This window comes from Stigmatopora argus, chromosome 5, assembly GCF_051989625.1.
Source record: "Stigmatopora argus isolate UIUO_Sarg chromosome 5, RoL_Sarg_1.0, whole genome shotgun sequence".
In the NCBI taxonomy this organism is placed as follows: Eukaryota; Metazoa; Chordata; class Actinopteri; order Syngnathiformes; family Syngnathidae; genus Stigmatopora; species Stigmatopora argus.
In genome coordinates, this window is record NC_135391.1 from 9,690,115 (window position 1) to 9,710,241 (window position 20,127).

The 20,127-nt window shown below is 40.2% G+C and overlaps 2 protein-coding genes across 3 annotated transcripts; both read left to right on the forward strand.

Moving 5' to 3' along the window:
• The first annotated feature begins 1,136 nt into the window (after positions 1–1,136).
• rgmb (repulsive guidance molecule BMP co-receptor b) lies at positions 1,137–10,427 on the forward strand. 2 transcript variants are annotated; one of them, XM_077600975.1, is made up of 4 exons: positions 1,137–1,253; positions 1,364–1,679; positions 6,523–7,064; positions 9,279–10,427. In XM_077600975.1, exons 2-4 carry the CDS (start codon positions 1,562–1,564, stop codon positions 10,011–10,013), a joined length of 1,395 nt encoding a protein of 464 aa, XP_077457101.1. In that variant the 5' UTR covers positions 1,137–1,253; positions 1,364–1,561; the 3' UTR covers positions 10,014–10,427. The 2 variants fall into 2 exon arrangements, with proteins under 2 accessions (XP_077457101.1, XP_077457100.1); XM_077600974.1 differs by having other exon boundaries at positions 1,159–1,679.
• Positions 10,428–13,066: 2,639 nt separating this feature from the next.
• Positions 13,067–20,035, forward strand: erap2 (endoplasmic reticulum aminopeptidase 2). Its single transcript, XM_077600973.1, has 21 exons — positions 13,067–13,132; positions 13,881–14,223; positions 14,302–14,488; positions 14,564–14,733; positions 14,817–14,955; positions 15,523–15,657; positions 15,741–15,861; positions 15,927–16,081; positions 16,308–16,421; positions 16,490–16,621; positions 17,016–17,147; positions 17,304–17,372; positions 17,437–17,612; positions 17,689–17,768; positions 18,008–18,191; positions 18,298–18,454; positions 18,546–18,730; positions 18,820–18,981; positions 19,152–19,292; positions 19,362–19,443; positions 19,573–20,035. The coding sequence occupies exons 2-21, from the start codon at positions 14,054–14,056 to the stop codon at positions 19,720–19,722; spliced, it is 2,841 nt and encodes a 946-aa protein (XP_077457099.1). The 5' UTR covers positions 13,067–13,132; positions 13,881–14,053; the 3' UTR covers positions 19,723–20,035.
• Positions 20,036–20,127: the final 92 nt, after the last annotated feature.

The following is a 20,127-nucleotide window of genomic DNA, read 5'->3' on the forward strand; positions in this document are numbered from 1 at the left end:
AACAGACTCACGACATTGCTGGAGGCACCCACACATGCACAGATGTATATGTAAAACAGCATTTGTTGAATGATGGCTTGTTTGTGGTCCTGTGGGGGTGAAGGGTGTTGAGAGGTGGAAGTGGAGAAAGGAAGCAGAGGTGTGGAGGTGATGAAAAGCTGGACATCCAGAAACAAACTGTCTTTGTCCCTGCTGCTTTCTCCGTGTGATTGCATGTCGACCTACACTGGGTAAGTATAGGGGTGTTTTTTTTGTGTGTGTACATACAGGTGTTTTAGGTTGTATCATATTGCTGGGACTTGTCATATATGGCCGCTTTCACTCATTGGCTGCGGTGATAGACGAAGCAATTCTGCTCTAAAAATGAGTTGGTTTTCCATTGACCAAACTTTAACTTTCACATCTTACCATTTATAACATAACACAGATCAACAACCTGCATGCTGTTGTAAAGGCTTCAATTTTATTTACAATAAATCCAATTGATTTGAACTGGGAATGATGGCAGAAATTGGATGATGTTCAACAGATTCTCATGAAAGCTTTTGTGTTGATCATGGTCACAAAACCTTCCCTGTCAGATGTGTCTGGCCACAGTATAGGTAGAATGGGCAAAAAATATTGTACAGTATCACACATATGTACCATGCAAATGTAGAACACAGAATATGTCGATTTGGTGCAATTTAATCAGTTCCATGTTCATGTTTGCTTGTGAAGCTGCTTTGGAAAAAGCATGTTGGAAACCTGACCTAAAAGCAGCTATTCAATTCTGAGAATGTATTCATCTATTTTAGGTTATTGATGGTGTATTGTTTTTTTAATGACTCAGATTCTTGACCTATTTTTCGTGCATATCAATGTTTGCCCCCCTCTCTATCTCTCTCTTTCTCTCTCTCTCAATCTCTCTTATTCTCTCTCAATCTCTTATTTCTCTCTCAATCTCTTATTTCTCAATCTCTTTCTCTCTCACTCTCTCTCTGTCTTTCACTCTCTCTCTGTCTCTCTTTCTCTCTCACCCCCCTCTCCCTCTCTTCATCTCACCTTCTCTCTCCCTCTCATTGTGGGCGTGATCCCCTCCAGCAAGGCTCACTAGAAGCTTTATTGATTTGTCGGTGGAGGAAGAGGAGGAGAAAGTGAAACGGGAGGAGTGGAGGAGGAGGAGGCGGTGGAGGAGGAAGAGGAGGAGAGATCGCGCAGAGAGAAACTGAGATGAGATTGTACGTGTTTTGAGTCGGCCAAGTAGCGAAAAGGCAAGCTGTTCCAGCCGTGCGCCAAATCACGTGCGCGACTGCAAGTGGATGCGGAAACAAGTGAAAGTGTGACTACTATCGCCCAAAGACATACTTTGATTCCCTCACAGGCTTTCTTTACGCCCTGCTCTACTCTTCGTGAAAGAGGTGTCTATTAATGCCCCTTCACACCCGGCGAGGAATACAAGGAGAGGAGATTGGGGAAGAAGAACAAGAAGAAGAAGAAGTAGCTCCAAGGCGTGAGCAGCACTCCTCGTCGCCTTTTGGACTTCTGCCCTCTCCCCTTTCCTGGCCCTGCATGGACGGGGATGGGGAGAGCCGGATGCTGTTGCTGCGAGGCTGAGCGCCTCGCCTCCCCGTCTCTGGTGCGCCGCTTCCGGCCACTGCTGCTGATCATCATCGCTCTCACCTCCACTGGCCACATAGGTAAGCACTCTCCAGCGACCCGACCCGACCCGACCCTAAACCTGGCCCGCACTCTACTCTAAACACTCCACGTGTTATACAAACATGCTTTTCTCACTTTTGCCCGTCCCTTTTTTGGATTCTTTGCATCTGTTTGACATTGGCTCGCTCGGTGTAATATACAGCGGCAGTGCAGCAGTCTTAGCCCGGATCGAGTTTCTGCTTCACTCTCTTCTCTGCCCTTTAACTCATTCCCTGCCACCGATAGTGATAGACATCCAATTCATTTCAACTGGGATGACTGACATTGAGAGATCATGTTTCACTGCCATTGACGGCAATGGACGTCCAATTCAAATTCAACGTGACTGGTTCTTTCGATCCTTGCCAGAGGTTCCCAGTCACAATGGATTGGAGTCCGCTACCGTCCATAACTGCCCACCATCCCTGTCACAATAGATTGGACTTTCCTCTCCGTCAATGGCTTTCAGTACTCCCAGTCAAAATGGATTGGACATCCTTCGCGCCAATGGAAACCAAGGAGTGAAATGCTGCTCTAGTTGGGGAAGTATCATAGCTTCACCATTATAGATGTAAAGCCTTGTTTTATAGACTTCTTTAATTGGTATCGATTAACATCAAGTCTAGACATCTTTTACACTGTTGAAAAGCAGTTCTAAAGAAAGCATGGGTCTTCATTTTGAACAAGGCTTCCTTCACAATAACAGCTGAAAACGATAATTATGCATGGTAATTTGTAGCAAATGCTACATTCACTTCTAAATTGAGACAGCAGTAATGCATCATATGATACACATCTCGAGTTGGGATTCATTTGTGTTGAAAAACCAATGTCAATTACTGGCAGTATTCACACAACTTATTAATCAGAACAATCAAATGAATGCTTAAAAACAACATTGTTAGGATAGGTGGTTAATCGAATGCCTTTTTATAATATCAGCAGCAGAAACAGTCGGATAAAGTATTGAATGGAAAGGGAAAGGATATGCAGAAAAAAAACATAATCGTATAAAGATCTGGTTGATGCATTTGTGTACATCACCTTTTGGCCCACAGTGTTAGTTAGGCCACAATGTTAACATGTGGGAGACAAGTGTGGTCTATATTAGACTAAAATGTGATGTCCATCTTAAGGTCTCAGTTATATCTGTATTATTTTTTTTATTATTGCATTGATTTTTTTCATGTCTCTTATTATTTTATATGCGGTTTTAAATGAAATGTATTTATCAAGTCATATATGTTTTAGTGAAACAAAATTGATCATGTTTCAGGGCCAATCCATTTTGCAAGATGTCCCAGTCAATATAGGTTGGACGTCTATCACCGTCAGTGGCAGCCATTGAGTTAAAGGAGTGCCCTATAAAGGGTTAAACAAAAAAGAATACAACACGCAAACAACTTGATCTTGATTTACCTCCCAGTCCTACATAGCTCAATTGTTTAATCATTGAGATTAACTGCATGTTTATATGGTGCAAAATCCAGACTAGGTCTTTATATAGCCACCATTCCTCTTGTCCAAAAGTGTGTGTGTATGTGTGTGCGCGTGAGTGTGTGTGTTATTGTGCATGTTCAGGGGGTCGCCTGTCTGTGGAACAGTCACACCTTCAGTAATTAGTTTAACACAGCCTAGGCAGCGGGACAAAAGCAGCTCTGCTCTGGTGGGAAAAACGAGAGCCACTTGCCATTAAAATGAACCCTCCAGGCAGCCCTCACCTGGAAAGAATGTGTATCATTCATTTGCCAAACAAAGCATTGATTTGTATTACTTGCAAAATCTATTAGCGTTCCTGAAACGTACTTCTCATCCTCTTTTCAAAAGTCACCGCATGCATTCGTTTTGACAGAAAGATAGGAATGTTGGAATCTTGTGTTCGCACTCCCGACTGTCTAGTCACGGAGGGCTCTTGTGAGTTCCTGTAATGTGTTGCAGGCTCTGCTCAGAGGGCCTTTAGTGTGATCTGAGTTCAGGGTGGGAGAGAGTGCACAACAAGGTGATCAATAAGCACTTGGGCCGCGAGACGATGCCTAGAGATCCCTGTCGGATCTCTGGAGATCAAAGTGGTTGCAGGCCTCCAAATCGGGAAATAAAAGAAAGCGCCAAACCCAGCCTCGTGGCTTTTTGACCTTAGAGTGTTTCCAGAGAAGCCATGTGGGGGATGCAGGAGAAGAAATATTGCTGACGGGCATTTAAGGTGCAAACATGGTCAACGGTAGAGAATAGGAACTAAGGCGTTGAACCTCTGAGATCATGGGCACAGCTTTTGGCAGCAATGGAGCAAACCATGGAGATAAATATTAAAGCCTTGGTGTAATACTTTTTTGGTTGTTTCTACTCGCCCTTGGGCAGATCAGTTTCGTAATCTGGTAAATTGCCTTTATGAATGGAACCTGTCCATCCCTTCAAGAGATTGTAATCCCATTTAATCACATTGACTTACAGTAACACATATTGGCATCTGATATTTGGATTGCTATATAATTTGAGTTTTATAAATATAACTGATCCGTATTAACATGTTTCCTGACATCACTTTGGGTCCTGTCGTCAGTGAAATGGCGCTCAAGGCGTAGCTGCAAACTAAAGTGCAGGAAGAGAGGTGAAAAAGGCACTGAACAAAATGCACTTTCTCATAAACAAATCTTATCTTCTCAGCATAAAAGTTAATGTCAAGAACAAAGACCACAAAAAAACTCCAGTGTATTATACTCCTTTGTTTCACTGCCAGCCTTCTATCGGTTAAATCACTCCAAAAATCAACTGCAGTCAGTTATAGATCGTGTTTTTTTTCCCCATTCTGGTCATGTCTCACAATTTACTGGCCACTTGTTTCTCAGAGGAATTCAAAGGCCTCTTACAGTACTAACTCCTTAGGGCAATATGGAAATAAATACGATATTTTTATGCTAGTCAGACCAGTGGGCATATCTGAGGTTGGACTATTTAGCTTCCCAGTTTTCAGCAAAGCACCCGTGGTGGAAATGCAAAGCTATGCGCGGGTGGCATTCCAAAGTGTATCAGAAAACCACTTTAGAGAATAACTCCTAGTTTTGCAAAACATTTGAGCATGTCTAAATACCTGACTTGAACTGGGTTCACAAGAAAGTAAATTCCTATGTTGCTTCATCATTCTGCTCAAGTCTGATGGTGAAAGCATGCATTTGTTAGAACCACTGCTGATAATGATACGTTCTGAAAGGGACTAAGACTACATTGATTTGATAGGATTCTGCATTTTAGTGCTGCTTGCACATGGGAGCATGAGTCCAGTTAATTTGGCAAAGGACAATGTGGCCTCAGTGCTCACTTGTTGTGCTGCCTGTATACTGGATCTGATACTGGTATACTGGGACTGGTGTCAGTATTTAACAGGGAAAGGTGATATTTTTAATTTGGGTGTGATCAGAAGGGGGTACCCTCATACTGTTTGGCAAATTCAGATCACTACTGCCCCCAAATGGTGGTCCAGATTCCTTCATTTAAGAAAAACAACAACAACAGAAAATATTTGTACAAAGAAGAACTTGTGAGCTTGTTTTTGTGCAATGCAAATCTAATATTGTTAAGTGATGGTGTGATGCCTGAGGAAGTTGTTGATTTCTGTTCAAACATTTTCAGATTTCTCTTAATTGACCTTTAGGAGATCATAGCACTATATGCAGTTTAGAGAAATACACGACTAGCATTCTTTCTCTTGCGTCGGTACACACGTATGTAACCGCTGATTCACTGCAGAGCCCCCTTTGGGCCTAATCTAATTGAGGCATGCTTTGACTGCGTCAGATCTGCTCTCTGATTGTCCTCCTTCCCGCCAATGTCACAAATTGGTTACTTTTGGTTACTTTTGTTGTGAAATTCCAAAATTAAAGCAAGGGGAATGAACAACAACTAAGATTTTGCCTCAAGTGGATTAAAAACAATTGCTTGCATTTCGTCTATAAATAATATTGGGGTAAACATGGATGTTAATCTGATTTAAGTCATACGTCTACTTATTTTATCGGTGTAAACATGGACGTTAAAGTGATTTAAGTCATACAGTGTACGGTATTAGGCATGAATGTGTGCTTTTCTCACCTTTTTCAACCCCACCCCCATTTCACCCTTCCAAGACCGCACACTGCGCCACACAGAGACACACTTTGTCATTAACTGTGTTGCTAAACTTTCTGTTTGGCAAGTGAAATATAGACACTCAAATTCCAATAAAACCCAATGAAAGTCATATATTTAAGTGTGAAAGTTCATGAACATAACATCAATTAATTAAAAAAGTGTCTCTTTTCAGTGTGAAGTAAACTTTATCAGAAAATTCTCAGTTAAGATACCAGTAAAATTTAAAGTACAATTAATTTCACATTGTTACTTCCCATCATTGTTCTTACTGCAAATGTAAGTTTACATGCATTTTTTTATGCATAATTCTGAGAGGAACTGTGTTTTTTATAGCTCTTGATGATAGATGTGGCCTTATCTTTTTCAGTCCTAAGTAGTGCTACCAATTCTTTATCTTTTCTTTCTGCTGCGCTCTGCTCTTTGGTTTATTACACTTGGGCTTTACTACACTTAAAGAGCGGTCCGCCTGATTGATCGAAGCGTTCTAAGCAGCCACTGTGCGGCTCTTTTTCTTCTTTTATTAGATTGCAACCAGCCAGTAAGTTTGTGTGCTTAGGATCCAAGCCAGCTACTAACAGCGTAGTTGTGTTCCATGTGGACACAAATTTCCATTTCTACTTAAACCCAAACTCAGACAGATGAACATTTTCCCTGACATTTTCGAAACACCGTTATTATTGTTCGTACAGTACTAAAAATGTTTCTCTCATTCCTGTGTAGGTCATTGCCAGGTGAACACTCCTCAGTGTCGCATCCAAAAGTGTACAACTGACTTTGTCTCCTTGACCTCCCACCTTACGCCGACCGTGGATGACTTTCACGCTGAATTCTGCAAAGCTCTGCGGGCTTACTCGGCCTGTACACAACGGACAGCAAAGTCCTGCAGGGGCAACCTGGTCTACCATTCGGCAGTGCTGGGCATCTCTGACTTAATGAGCCAGAGGAACTGCTCCCGAGATGGCCCCACTTCCTCCGCCCATCCCGAGGTCCACCACGAGCCCTGCAACTATTACAGTCGCACTCAGCATGCGCATGCACACACGCACGCCCACACGCACGCTCACACTCACAGCCACAGTCACACAAAGCCTGGGTTCCTTTTCTGCGGGTTGTTTGGGGACCCTCACCTGAGGACATTCAAGGACAGCTTCCAGACTTGCAAGGTGCAGGGAGCATGGCCTCTCATCGATAATGACTATCTGTCGGTTCAGGTCACTAATGTTCCAGTAGTCACAGGCTCCTCTGCCACCGCCACCAATAAGGTAAGAGAAAATAACCATCTTGTGACTATTGTTTCAGTTCCAGATTTAAAGTAAATTTGCTGGCCGAAAATTGTTGCTCAAAATGTATTTGAAAAAAATGTGGTTTTGTACGTATTCAGTCCGAAACGCTGTCTTCATTAAAATTTGAGTAGGCAAAAAGCTCGGTAACGTGCACGAAAGGGTGCTATTAATGGCGACTCTGAGAGAAGATTAAAAAAATACCACCCGTAAACACTAAATTATGATTAGAAAAATAAAAATATGAAATACAAAGAGGAAAAGGGGTGCTTACAAACCAATAGCAGATTATTAGGATTTCGAAATTGCTAGTAATAGACTGCAATGTTGCAAGCTTTATTCCTCTCCTCCTTCACCACTGCTCAAAATTGTGGTATGGTTGGATCTAGTATTATTATTTTGGTTCTGGCCTCCACTCAATCTATTCTACTTGAATTTTTGTAAGTATTTCTGGTTCTTTCTAGCTTCACAGGTGTGCAGCCAAAAACTCAGTCTCGTGAATCTCTTGAAAAGCCCAACTTGCTAAATAGCTCAGCATAGCCTGACCTCTAATAACCCGGAATGATATATATGAAAGGACCCACTGTTTACCGCTGGATGTATTTTTGAGTCGTTGCCTTGCATTTCACATATTCATGAGTTACGAGCTTCTTCCATACGAACAGATTAAGCAGTGGGCATTTTAAACAGATGCATATGCATGTCTTTTGAGTTTTCCTCATTCAAATAAACACTCCCACGCAGGTATACAGACATGCACACCCTTGTAGACACACGTGTGAACGTGTGAAACCACGCGCACACGCACACCTACCCACACGCTCACACACTAAGCAAATAGAATGATTGCTACACTGTGGAGATGAAGGCCTGACCTTGTGTCAGAGGTAGGGCAAGTTATTAGTCACAATTATTAGAAACACACGCACACATACGTACACTCACTTTTCTCTGGGCTGAATTGCCTGACATGGTTCATGCCTCATGGCTGTCATGTGAACAAAGCCACCATTTACCGGAACTATGATGCTGGACCAGTACACACAGCAATGCTCACACCACACCCTTGAACACACACCACGGCTTCAACTATCCAATGTGGTTGGTGTGTGCATGTGCCAGCATGTTTGCATAGCTGTGTCAAATTGCAACTTGTTAAAAAGTCATTTAGATGTTTCTTAAATGTTTCTCTAAGTGTCAATAGCGTGTGTAGTGATAATATTTGAGCTCTGTGTTTGGTGCTCAGAGACCTTTTATCATACCTCCATAAGTTGAACTTGTTTAAATAAAAAGAAATAAAGAACTGTGAACTATGCATACCCATAATCAATAACCAATGATCGAATAGATCTGAAGCACAAAGATGAATCAGATCATAGCTTAAAGTTCTAAGAAAAGGAAAACGAACCATGTACTGTTTATTATAATAAATACATATAATAAATAATAAATAATTTAGTCAATTGTAGGGCAAACACACAGACAGACACGCACTCACACTGCCACTGACTAGGAATCCAACCCATGCTGCCACATCACCAAAGTCACCACAGGTGTCAATGTGGTGGCCCGGGGGCCAAATCTGGCCCGCCGCATCATTTTGTGTGGCCCGAGAAAGTAAATCATGAGTGCCGACTCTCTCTTTTAGGATCAAATTAAAATGATAGGTATAGATGTATATTATATTTCCTTATTTTCCCCCTTTTAAATCAATAACTGCAATTTTTTAATCATTTTTTCTGTGTTTTTAGTTCAAAAATCATTTTGTAAAATCAAAAAAAATATAAAAAAAGTTAAAATAAACATAGTTTTAGATCTATAAAAACTGAATATTCAGGGCTTTTAATCCAGTTCTTTTAATCCATTTATTTAAAAAATCTAAATATTATATCTAAAATGGTCCGGCCCACAGAAAATTGAGTTGACGTTAATGCGGCCCGCGAACCAACCCGAGTCTGACACCCTTGCACTACACCATCAGTGAATATGTATACATCATTTAGAAATTAATTTCAAAACGTTTTGACAAGATACACACGGAATATAAATCATATATTATTTTGACACTGGGCCAAAACTTTGGTTTCGGGGAAATAGCTCACAATGTGGTCTTTCGATATCGCAGTTTTACCCGGTTTTGTGGCTTTAGTTCACATTTTTTTCATTCACTTAATGCAATTCTCTGTGTACTCATAGATCACGGTTATATTCAAGCCCTACGAAGGTTGCACTGAGCAAAGAGTCTACCAAGCCGTGACAGACAACTTACCCGCCGCCTTTGACGACGGAACAGTGAGCAGTGGCGACCCCATTCACGTCTCTATGGGGACCGACGGCGCCATTGGGAAAGTGCGGGCTCTTTGGATCTCAGAGCGCACCCCGGGCCACCACATAGAGCTGCACGCGGGCTACATCGGCGTCACGGTGATCGTCCGACAGCTCGGTCGCTACCTGACCCTTGCGGTTCGGATCCCCGAGGCGCTGTCTCAGGCCTACGACGCCACCCAAGACCTGCAGCTCTGTCTAAATGGCTGCCCCGGAGTTGAGCGAATCGACCAAGGCGGACACCTGCCCCTGTCTCCGCCTTCGATCGGCCTTCAGCTCCAGCGTTTACACGGGCCCAGATATTCTTCACAAACACAGTTGTACCCCCACGGTAACAGGCAGGTATTCTCTTTGGAGGGTGCTAAGGAACTCTGCCGGGAGCAGGTGGAGGTGCAGGACATTTACTTCCACTCCTGTGTGTTTGACCTCCTTACCACCGGTGATGCTAACTTCACCGTGGCAGCATACAGTGCCCAGAAAGACATGGAGAGCCTTCACCCGCACAGAGACAAATGGAGGATCTACCCCCGAGGTTCTGCCCTAGGCCCCCTGTACTCCCAACCTTTGCTACTCCTCACTCTGCTTTCTATGCTTTGTTTTGGGTAAAACTGGTAGTCTTTGCATGTACACAAAGTGCACTAGAGAGAGTTTTTGGCTGAGCACTACTACCAACGGCTGGTTTAGCAGAGGTGGTGCCTCTAACTGTGCTACCACTTTCAAGCTTTCTTCACTTTTGGATCAATGACTTCAACCATGTTCTGTAGAATTAAATGATGCATTACACGATATGTAAATAAGGTTTTGTCTAAGTTTAATAGTGTAGTGTGTCATTTGGTGTGTTTTATCATACCTCATACAGACGATTTTTGTCTTCGTAGAAGCACTTTAATTTATTTTTTGTTGCTTTTTTGAATCCACGTCAGTGTTTTTCTCACTTACTTTCTCCAAAGTTCCTTTAGCAGCATTTTTGTGACCTGTTTAAGCCTGGCAAAGTTTGAGTAGGTCGTATTGCCCCCCCCCCCCCCCCCCCCCCCCCCCAAATACATTAATCCTTGGGTAGGTGATTATACTCCGTATGATACTGTATGTTAAGTATAATGTGACCTGTTATATTTTCAATGTACTAGTCGAATGGACATGTTTTACTTCTTCAGTCTTGATTTTGATGTGTGCGTATCAGTGATTTTTTATCCGTTTGACGACTTGCCTGGATGTATTTCCAGTTCCCCCTGCAGTAATTTCAAAACATTTCCACCTCTTCGCCAACAGGCCAGAAGTAAAGTGCAGGGAGGGACTCATATTTGTCGCTTTTGGTTTGAGCCAAACACGAATGGCTATTTCCTAATGTATAAAGGACATAACTCACCATGAGAGCAGCACCTTCCCTCTGCCCAGTTTTTTATTATATTGCTCTAAATTAGTAAACCGTCTCTTGCCCGTATCTTGCTTTAAGGTACTGAACATTGCAGCATGCTCTGCAAAAGACTGACTTTTCACCACTCTACTACTCTACTCTATTATGGCAAATTCGAAACTTGTTCATGTTCTTTTTTTAATATACCTGAGAGAAATGTGTCAACTCTGGACTGTGAGCCTTTAGTCATAAGAAATTATCTGTAATTATTCCCTATTTGGCCATAAGCTTTTGCAAAATTTACACTTGTGTTTGCATTTATGATGTGTGAATGTTTTGCGGAGACGCCGGCATACTTAACTTATTTAAGACCTGTAGTCTCCTGTATGGATAACTACATCATATTGCTGTGTGAATAATTTAAACATTGTAAGTTGTGATTGTACTGTCACCCAGTGGTGCTCTGTTGCTATGTCAGTGTGTACTTCAAGGCACTTAAAACCATGGAGGAAAGATATTGTGTGTTTTTTTTCAACAAATGACAACAACTGAACTGTCCTAATGTAATTTGTAGTTGCATGATCTTCAGCAGCCACACTAGGAAGAACATTGAGATCATACTCAAGTGCACTAATGACTGCCTGAGGTTAAGTTTGATCTTGATAAATTGTGGGATTTGGCTTCACCACAACCCAAACTGACAACATTGTCTACACCTGGGATACAAACTTCAAAAACAATAAATTGTTATAGTGCGAGCAAAAGAAAGATAAATGAATACATTAATCTACACCACATAGATGATTTATTAGAAAAAGAAAACTATGGTGTGGATGGATAGAACTCTAAAATGTATAATTATTTATTATGTTTTACACATGTTTTCTCACCACTTTTTAGCAGCGTGGGTTGTCAATACAGCATTCAAAACAAGAATCTTCAAGATAAGTAGCCTCATGATGAACACGATTACTATACTTGTCCATTTTGCCACATCTGGAGATGAAAAAAACAATGCTTGTCAAAACCACCATATGTTCTAAATAGGGGAAAAAAAACTCATTTGTTATGTAGGGACTTGAATAAAAATAAAAGATGCGAGTTAATATAAAAAAGACAACCACATGATTAATTAGTTATCAATACATTCATGAACGTCAAATGAACGTTCAAGTACTAATATATACCTTTGTTCTCATCAATTTCACTGCAGATGTCTTGGGGATCTGGTAGGGTTGAGAAGAATCTTGTATTATTTTAAATGTTTCTGATGGTAGAAATATGAGACTTGACAGATTGTGCAACCTTTGAATGTACTGGGGCGTCTCTTTCTCCCTCTCCAACGTCGACACACAGAGCATCTAAAGGATGTCCAATCATTGATGGCTACTGTGATTCCTGCTTCTGCACTGTAGTTAAGAAGCTTTTTGTTTGCAGCAAAGTGAACCAACCTAGTTGAGATGTGACCATCTGACGGCGACTTCCAATTAATCTCCAGACACCCTCTTCTGAAGTTCCTCACCATGCAAAACAGCAGAGACCATCTTAGTTTCTCCCTTGGCAGGTGAACAGGGGATGCCACAGTCACCATCATGCCACATTTAACTCCTTAAAAAAGAGAAAAAGAAGGTATTACTGTTTGGTGTGTTTATTGTGTTTGCTTAATAATAATAATACCAATACAATATATAGAGTTAGCATTCCTATTATTCTTATAAACAAATGATTTTCTTTCTCCCCTCTTCAAACATTTTAGAAACAAAATAACAAACTATTGTAATATATACATATACAGACAATATAAATTGTAGAAAATAATACTGAACCTTTAGGCAGGGAAAAGCAAAGCAATACAGTAAATTATAACGTTTAAAAATCTTTCATTTTAACTTTGAAATTGTAAGGGTTTTTGAAAGTCTCACCCGTCAGTAGCATGCAGATGATGGTAAAGTGTAGAAGCACTGGCGTGGCTTTCATTGTGTTGTCATTGTTCATTTGCCTCTGTGTACAGTTTTGAGCAGATTATATTCAATCTACTCCAAGCGTGTACATTTTTTATTTAATATTTTCTCAAAACAGGGTAGTGCATTAAGGGGAATAGATATGACTCATATAGTGACTTTAGGCAACTATGGCCCCTCCTCCATTCCTGCAAAAAAATAAAAAAATATATATATTGGGGGCGCACCTGCCCCAAGAAAAAAACAAAACATAAATTCCCCTCCCCATAAAAAAGAGGATTGCACAGAGCGTCATCTCTTGCACTACAGCGCTGCCAAGTGGCAGTTATAGTTAGTTACCCGACCTGGTTAAAGAGAAAGTGAAAGTCTTCAACGTTGTATCAGGCTATATTCAAGCTAACGCGAACAAGGTAAAGCTTTCTGTATATCTGCAGGTATTCTTACAATTCATCAGAGCTTCCTATGAGTAGATTTGAAGGAATGACAAGCTGATTTGATGTGCCTCTGTTGTGCTGCAGCTGTTCTCACCTCACACTTTTAGCTGTGTGTCCTGATCTGCTTTTGTCCACACTGCTGACAAGCATGTGCCTTGTCTTTGTGCATGTCACAGTATTGAATTACATAGGAGTTCACTTATTATTTAGACATGTTGTTCAGTTTCCTTTTCGATTGTTTTTCTTTATCCAAAGTATTACAATTTCCTTGTCCTGATCTTTGTTGTGGTGTCTCACCTTGTGGTGTTTCAGTTTTACCTGTAACTGCCCATAGTCATAAACTCCATTTTAAGTCAGATAAGTTAAACAGGAACAGATATTTCAGATATTTTGCATGTTCTTCCCGGGCTTGTGTGGGTTTTCTCTGGGTACTCCGGTTTCCTCCCACATCCTAAAAACAAGCATGTTATTGCAATCTTTAACTTTTTGTTTTACCTAGCTGTTGAATCCAGGGTCTTTGACTTTAGTATAAATTTAATTGAATTGTCATGATACATAGAACAAATTGATTGGTCATGTCATACTGTACGCCTAAAGATGTGCAGTAGTATGCCTGTTTTCAGTGATAAAATTCAAGCAAGATGCAGAAACAAGCATCTATCTGCTGCATAAGTAGGAAGGAATAGACAAGGACACTAAAGAGATACATTTGTTTTTTTTTTAGGTTTAAGAAACAAAGACAACAAAAAGCTTGGAAGCTCCTGTACGTTTTCAGCATCAGATAGGTAACAATTACTGACTTTCAAAGTAAAGCATTTGACAGATTGCTTTCATCAGCAGTTCTTAGCCCGCTGCGTGGCCTTGACTTTTCACTCCCTCGAGGACATTTCATCCAAAATGGTCTTGGTAGGGCTGCTTGTTCTGTCTATTCTCCATTCCTATGTGGTTGGAATGCAGCCCACCCAAATTTCACAGCAGGCATCAAGCCCCCATCATCCTTCTCAAGAACAAACTCCATTAGGGACAGACAATTTGTCTTTCCCCTGGAGTCGCCTTCGCCTGCCAAGGTAATTACCCTGCTATATTTATTTATATTGATATTTATTGCATTCATTACAAATTTAAGAAAAATGTTTTCTTCATAGGTACATAATACCTCGTCATTACCACATCACGGTGCATCCGAACATCACTCGATTACATTTCACCGGCACAGTTATGATTCAAATTGACGTCCAGACCAACACAAATTGGGTAGTTTTGCACAGCAAGGGTCTGGAAATCTCCAAGGCAACCATACTGGATGAGAATCTCGCTCATCTGTCTGATCAGGTAGTTATTAAAACAAAGCGGGTGGATTGGCAAATTGATTCTTATCTGAGTTGAGTGGCTAACCTCTTTTCTTAGGTTCTACCTTGTCTTCACAACCCTGCACATGAGCAGATAGGGATCTTCTCACCCCGTGTACTCATTAGTGGACAGAAGTACTTCCTATATCTTGAGTTTGGGGCAGAGTTGGCCGAGGGCTTCCAGGGTTTCTATAAAAGCACCTACATGACAAGCTCAGGAGAGATCAGGTGACGTCTATAATGTGGTGCATAGAATTTTTATTACTCTAGGGTTTGAAAATAATATTTTACACTTTACCTAACCTTTTTAGAACTTTGGCTTCCACTCACTTTGAGCCTACTGGTGCTCGTATGGCATTCCCATGTTTTGACGAGCCGAGCTTTAAAGCCATCTTCTCAGTGAGGATAAGACGGAGCTCTAAGTACATTTCTTTGTCTAATATGCCCATAGTAAGTAAAGCAAGTTCTTTTCAGATTTGAAGGAGACAAATGAGGTTGTCTCTTCTGTTTTTTCATATTTTATAAATTAGCTCACTCTACCTCATATACAACCCGGTTATGCATATGATGACATTAGCACAATATTATTATTTTGTTTAAATTTACTATACTAGTTTGTCGTAACGCCTAGCTAAACAGGTAGCTTCTACGCATTAGAAAAAGCTACCATTAGTACAAATTTGCAACACTGCTACTGTGATCATGCCAAATATTTTATCTATTTTGTATCAAATTTTATATATATATATATATATATATATATATATATATATATATATATATATATATATATATATATATATATACATATATATATATATAACAGAACTAATCCACATCTGTGATAGTTACAAATATTGATAAATATGTTGCAGGAAAAAAATTGAAGGTCTATTTTTCCGAAAATTTGAAGCCAAACTTTCCTCCATTTTTGAAAAGCTACCGTATCCATTTAATTCCACATTAGCTCTTTATGTGAGAATTTCTATCAAATGACCAGGTGTCCGTGTGCTACAGGTTAAATCAGTTGAAGTGGATAATGACTTGATGGAAGACCAGTATGATACAAGTGTAAAGATGAGCACATACCTTGTAGCTTTTGTTGTATGTGATTTTAAATCTGTTAGTGCAAAAACCTCATCTGGAGTCCAGGTATGTTCTCGAAGAAAAGTGGCTTTTCCGACATGAATCCTAATCACTAAGGATTCGTCTACTCGTACTGCTCCGTGTGGCAGGTGTCCGTCTATGCTGATCCGGAAAAATTGTCTCAGACGAACTACGCCCTTGAAGTTGCTATCAAGATGCTTGATTTCTATGAGGAGTATTTCAACATTCGTTATCCACTACCCAAATGCGGTAAATATTTTTTTCTATTGCCAATCACGAAGACACATATTCCAAAATTCTTCCTTCTCTGTCAGATCTGATTGCAGTCCCAGACTTCCAAACAGGTGCAATGGAAAATTGGGGCTTGACGACCTACAGAGAGAGTAGCCTGCTTTTCCACCCTAACATATCATCAGCATCTGATACACTCTGGGTTACCAAGGTTATCGGGCATGAACTTGCACATCAGGTAGGTGTGTGTATGTCAGTATGTTTCAGTTTAGGACAGCATGCATCTTGTTAAGTTTCCTTTGTGTAAGGCCCCAAATTAAACCAAACTTGGCCAAACAGATCTTCTGCAGAAGTTCAGAATTCAAGGGTTAATCTGATTGAACTCTACCACAATTAACTTAACTGAAAACTATCACTGAGCAATGGTGTTTGATACATTTTTTTATTTTATTTTTTGCTTGCAGTGGTTTGGTAACTTGGTAACAATGAAGTGGTGGAATGATACCTGGCTAAATGAGGGGTTTGCCAGATACATGGAGTACATTTCATTGGACGCTACCTACCCTGAACTCAAAGTGGTATGTGCCGAACATAACCAAATGATCAACCAGAAAATGAGTTGGTCACAATGTCAATTTTCTTGCAGGGGGAGAATTTCTTACACACATGTTTTGCAGCCGTTGCTCATGATTCATTGAAGTCCTCGCGGCCAATATCCAGTCCAGCTGAGAACCCAACTCACATCCAGGAGATGTTTGACACCATCTCCTATGATAAAGTATGATTTCTAAAGTTCATGATCATTGATTGTGCTGTTCAAAATGTTTGGCTGCATGTTGGATGAATGTCTTCATTTTGATTTAGAAAAAAGTTGAACACTTGAAAATAAAACGAGTATAAACAAAACGCTCACCATCATAAAACATTTAATTATGTAGAGAATTATAGAAAACCTGTTACCCAATCTTAGGGAAATGTAAAAATGATGCAACACAATATAATAGTCTTCATTTGAACTAAAATAAAGAGACCTACCACGTCATGGATACTTTAACCGTTCTCTTAGTATAAGCAAAGATTTGAGTAAAAATGTTCCTCTATTTGGAACATTTGGTGTCTTTTTCATCAGACTTGTGAAGCACATTTGTTTTTCTCTCTCTCTCTATTGCCAGGGAGCGTGTATCCTTCACATGCTGCACCACTTTCTGTCAGATGACGTGTTCCAGACGGGGATAGTTCGATACCTCCGCAAATATAGTTATCAGAATGCAGAAAACCAAGATCTGTGGGACAGTCTGGGCAATGTATGAACACAAACAAGATGAGCATCATGTCATTAACCATGCTTTAGAAAACATTCCTAGAATTTGTGCTAATTTATCTAGCAAGCAAGATAAATAGATTGACGGATAGCTCGATTGATTGATACCATTTGAATAATTCATTCTGCCATTTTTCAGACTTGCTCACAAGAGGATTTTAATTCAGGCCAACAGTGTTACAGCAGAGAACAGCATCATAAAAATTCAGTAAGTAAACTAGTTAAAACTGCTGACGTTTTTGAAATGTCAACTTGATTATTGTTTCATTCAGTATACATTGGCTGGAGAAGACTTCGACTTGACAGCCATGATGAACACTTGGACTCTACAAAAAGGTATCCCTCTGGTCATTGTTAAAAGAGAGGGTCCACGTCTGATGCTAAAACAGGTTCGATTCCTGAGGACAGAGCTCCCCTCTGACCCCCTTTGGTCCACATTGCAACAGGGGTGAGAATGCAGGAAAAGCTGCTGACTTCAGCATTGCAATTTGGGTTGCGTGTTTTCAATCATTCTTCTTTTGTAGTTATTTGTGGCATATTCCTCTGACTTACAAGATGGATACTTCTAGCATCGTCCATAGACACATGATGACAACACTTACAGGTGAGCAGGAAAGGTTCAGTTTTTGCCTTATTTACATGCCTAGTGGGAAATCCACCATTGAATTCTCAGGTTTTATGTTGGCATGTGCATTACAAGAATACATATTAGGAAAAATAATAACCATGAGGATAGAGGAATATATTTTAAAAGGCCTGCTTGTTGGCATAGTTAAGATTCATGCTGGACTAAGTGTCTTTCTGTTAACGTGGTAATATAGTTGTTGTCTGTGTGCATTACAGACAGTGTCCATGTAGGAGAGAATGTCAGCTGGGTGAAGGTCAATGTGGACATGACCGGCTACTATGTCGTTCATTATGAAAATGGCGGATGGGATGAGATAACAAAGCTGCTGAGAGAAAACCACACTGCTCTTAGCTACAAAGACAGGACCCATTTGTTACACAATGCCTTTCAGCTGGTCACGTAAGACTACAGTATTTTTTGTTTACTGTCTTTAGTGTGTTATGAGAGTGTATTTGTGCCTGAAATCACTAATGACATCCAACCCATCTTTTTGTGTATTTTAAAGGGCAGGTTACCTTCCGCTGAACAAAGCGTTTGATTTGATTGGTTATCTTCATTTGGAGACACATACAGTACCTCTGCTCATAGGATTGGGTTACCTGGAAGCACTTTACCATCTAATTGAGAAGGGGAATGATGCAGAATTAGTGCAGAACTTTAGGGTAAGAAGAAAAAAATACTGTATAGAAAGTCCTACACTGATAAACATTGTGTAATAATGTGTTGACTACTTCTCTGTTTCTTTTGGCACAGAACTTCATCCTGCAGTTTTTCCGTGCACTCATCGACAAGCAGGTATGGAGTGAAGATGGCCCTGTGTCAACTAGGCGACTGAGGTCAAAGGTCCTCTCATTGGCTTGTCATCTGAATGACACTTCCTCTCTGAATGAAGCACATCAGCGTTTCAAAGACTGGCTTCAGTCAAATGGAGCTCTCAAGTCAGTCCATCTAAGAGTTTTACTAAAACTTCAGAATTTCTGTTCGTACATGGTGACGCTCACACAACCAACTACTATGTTAACTTCAGGCTTCCTACTGATGTGGCAGAGACTGTGTATGCTGTTGGTGCCCAGGATGATCATGGATGGGGGTCACTCTTACATATGTACAAGACCGCAAGTTCTCCGGCACAGAAAGACAAATTTTTGTTTGCTTTAACCACTAGCAGAGACACAAATAAATTACAAAGGTACATTCTCTCATAGGCTACTTTATAGTAACACACTCAGAGTAGGATTATTTAATTGTGTACCAAATCACCAGACGATTGCATATTTTCACTTCGGTTTATGCGGCCATAATGTGGAAAATTATTATGTTTAATTTCCAGCTGTATGATAACGTTTATTTGCACTATAGGCTGTTGGACCTGGGTCTGGAAGGCCACGTGATACGACCCATGGATTTGTCATTAGTCATCGTGTTGGTGGCCAGAAATCCTCATGGACATCACATTGCATGGAACTTTGTTAAGAAAAACTGGAGCACGCTAGTTCAAAAGTGTGTGTCAATTCATGGATCAGTTATTGTTTTAATTTTGGAGATTTGGTCTAATTGTGTCCTTTTCAGATTTCAATTGGGCTCATCTACCATTCGAAACATACTCATAGGCACCACAAGCCAGTTTTCATACCCAGAGGAATACACTGAGGTATATACGTACATCTTCACTGCATATTATTAAAAAACATATTTTATAGTAGGTCCATAGGCATTCTAATTGGACTGTCAAGATATATCAATGAAGGATATGCTGTTATTTTTTCTTTTCCTCATCCAGGTGAAGTTATTCTTTGAGTCCATCAGAGAACATGCATCTCAATTCAAGGGTCCTCAACTCGCACTGGACAACCTGCAGAAAAACGTTCGGTGGATCCAGAGGAACTTGGAGACATTAAAAAACTGTGTTTCTGAGAAAAATAACTCATGACAGAAGGACTTGTAACGGTTCATTTAAACATTTCATGTTAAGAAATGTTCATTCTGATTGTTTATTGGCAAGTATGTTTTGGGGTTATTATGCTGTAAAAACAACATTCTGCTGTCACAAGACAATCAAATGATTTGTTGTAAATTTTTATTTTACAGGGATTCTTGAGGGTGGTGAAATAATGTATATTAGGTTTAGCTGGCAACTACTTTTTCACAATACACTACCCTTTGATTGTTTTCTTCATAACTCATTATATATTCTTCCCAATGGCAGTCAACATTTGAAAAATAAAATTATTTGAAAACTCTCATTTATTTGCGTTTCTTTGACACTTATGTTTACACTTATTTATGTGTACAGCGTCACGACTCTCGCCCCGCCCCTCACTGTTGACAGCCAATA

What these genes read in the sequence shown, in the direction of transcription:
- rgmb (XM_077600975.1), top strand. Translation starts at nt 1,562, where the DNA reads ATGGGGAGAGCCGGATGCTGTTGCTGCGAGGCTGAGCGCCTCGCCTCC. An exon ending in CACCTCCACTGGCCACATAG is followed by an intron (nt 1,680 to 6,522) that starts GTAAGCACTCTC and finishes ATTCCTGTGTAG; the next exon opens with GTCATTGCCAGGTGAACACT. An exon ending in CTGCCACCGCCACCAATAAG is followed by an intron (nt 7,065 to 9,278) that starts GTAAGAGAAAAT and finishes GTGTACTCATAG; the next exon opens with ATCACGGTTATATTCAAGCC.
- erap2 (XM_077600973.1), top strand. Translation starts at nt 14,054, where the DNA reads ATGGTCTTGGTAGGGCTGCTTGTTCTGTCTATTCTCCATTCCTATGTG. An exon ending in AGTCGCCTTCGCCTGCCAAG is followed by an intron (nt 14,224 to 14,301) that starts GTAATTACCCTG and finishes TTTTCTTCATAG; the next exon opens with GTACATAATACCTCGTCATT. An exon ending in GGCATGAACTTGCACATCAG is followed by an intron (nt 16,082 to 16,307) that starts GTAGGTGTGTGT and finishes TTTTGCTTGCAG; the next exon opens with TGGTTTGGTAACTTGGTAAC.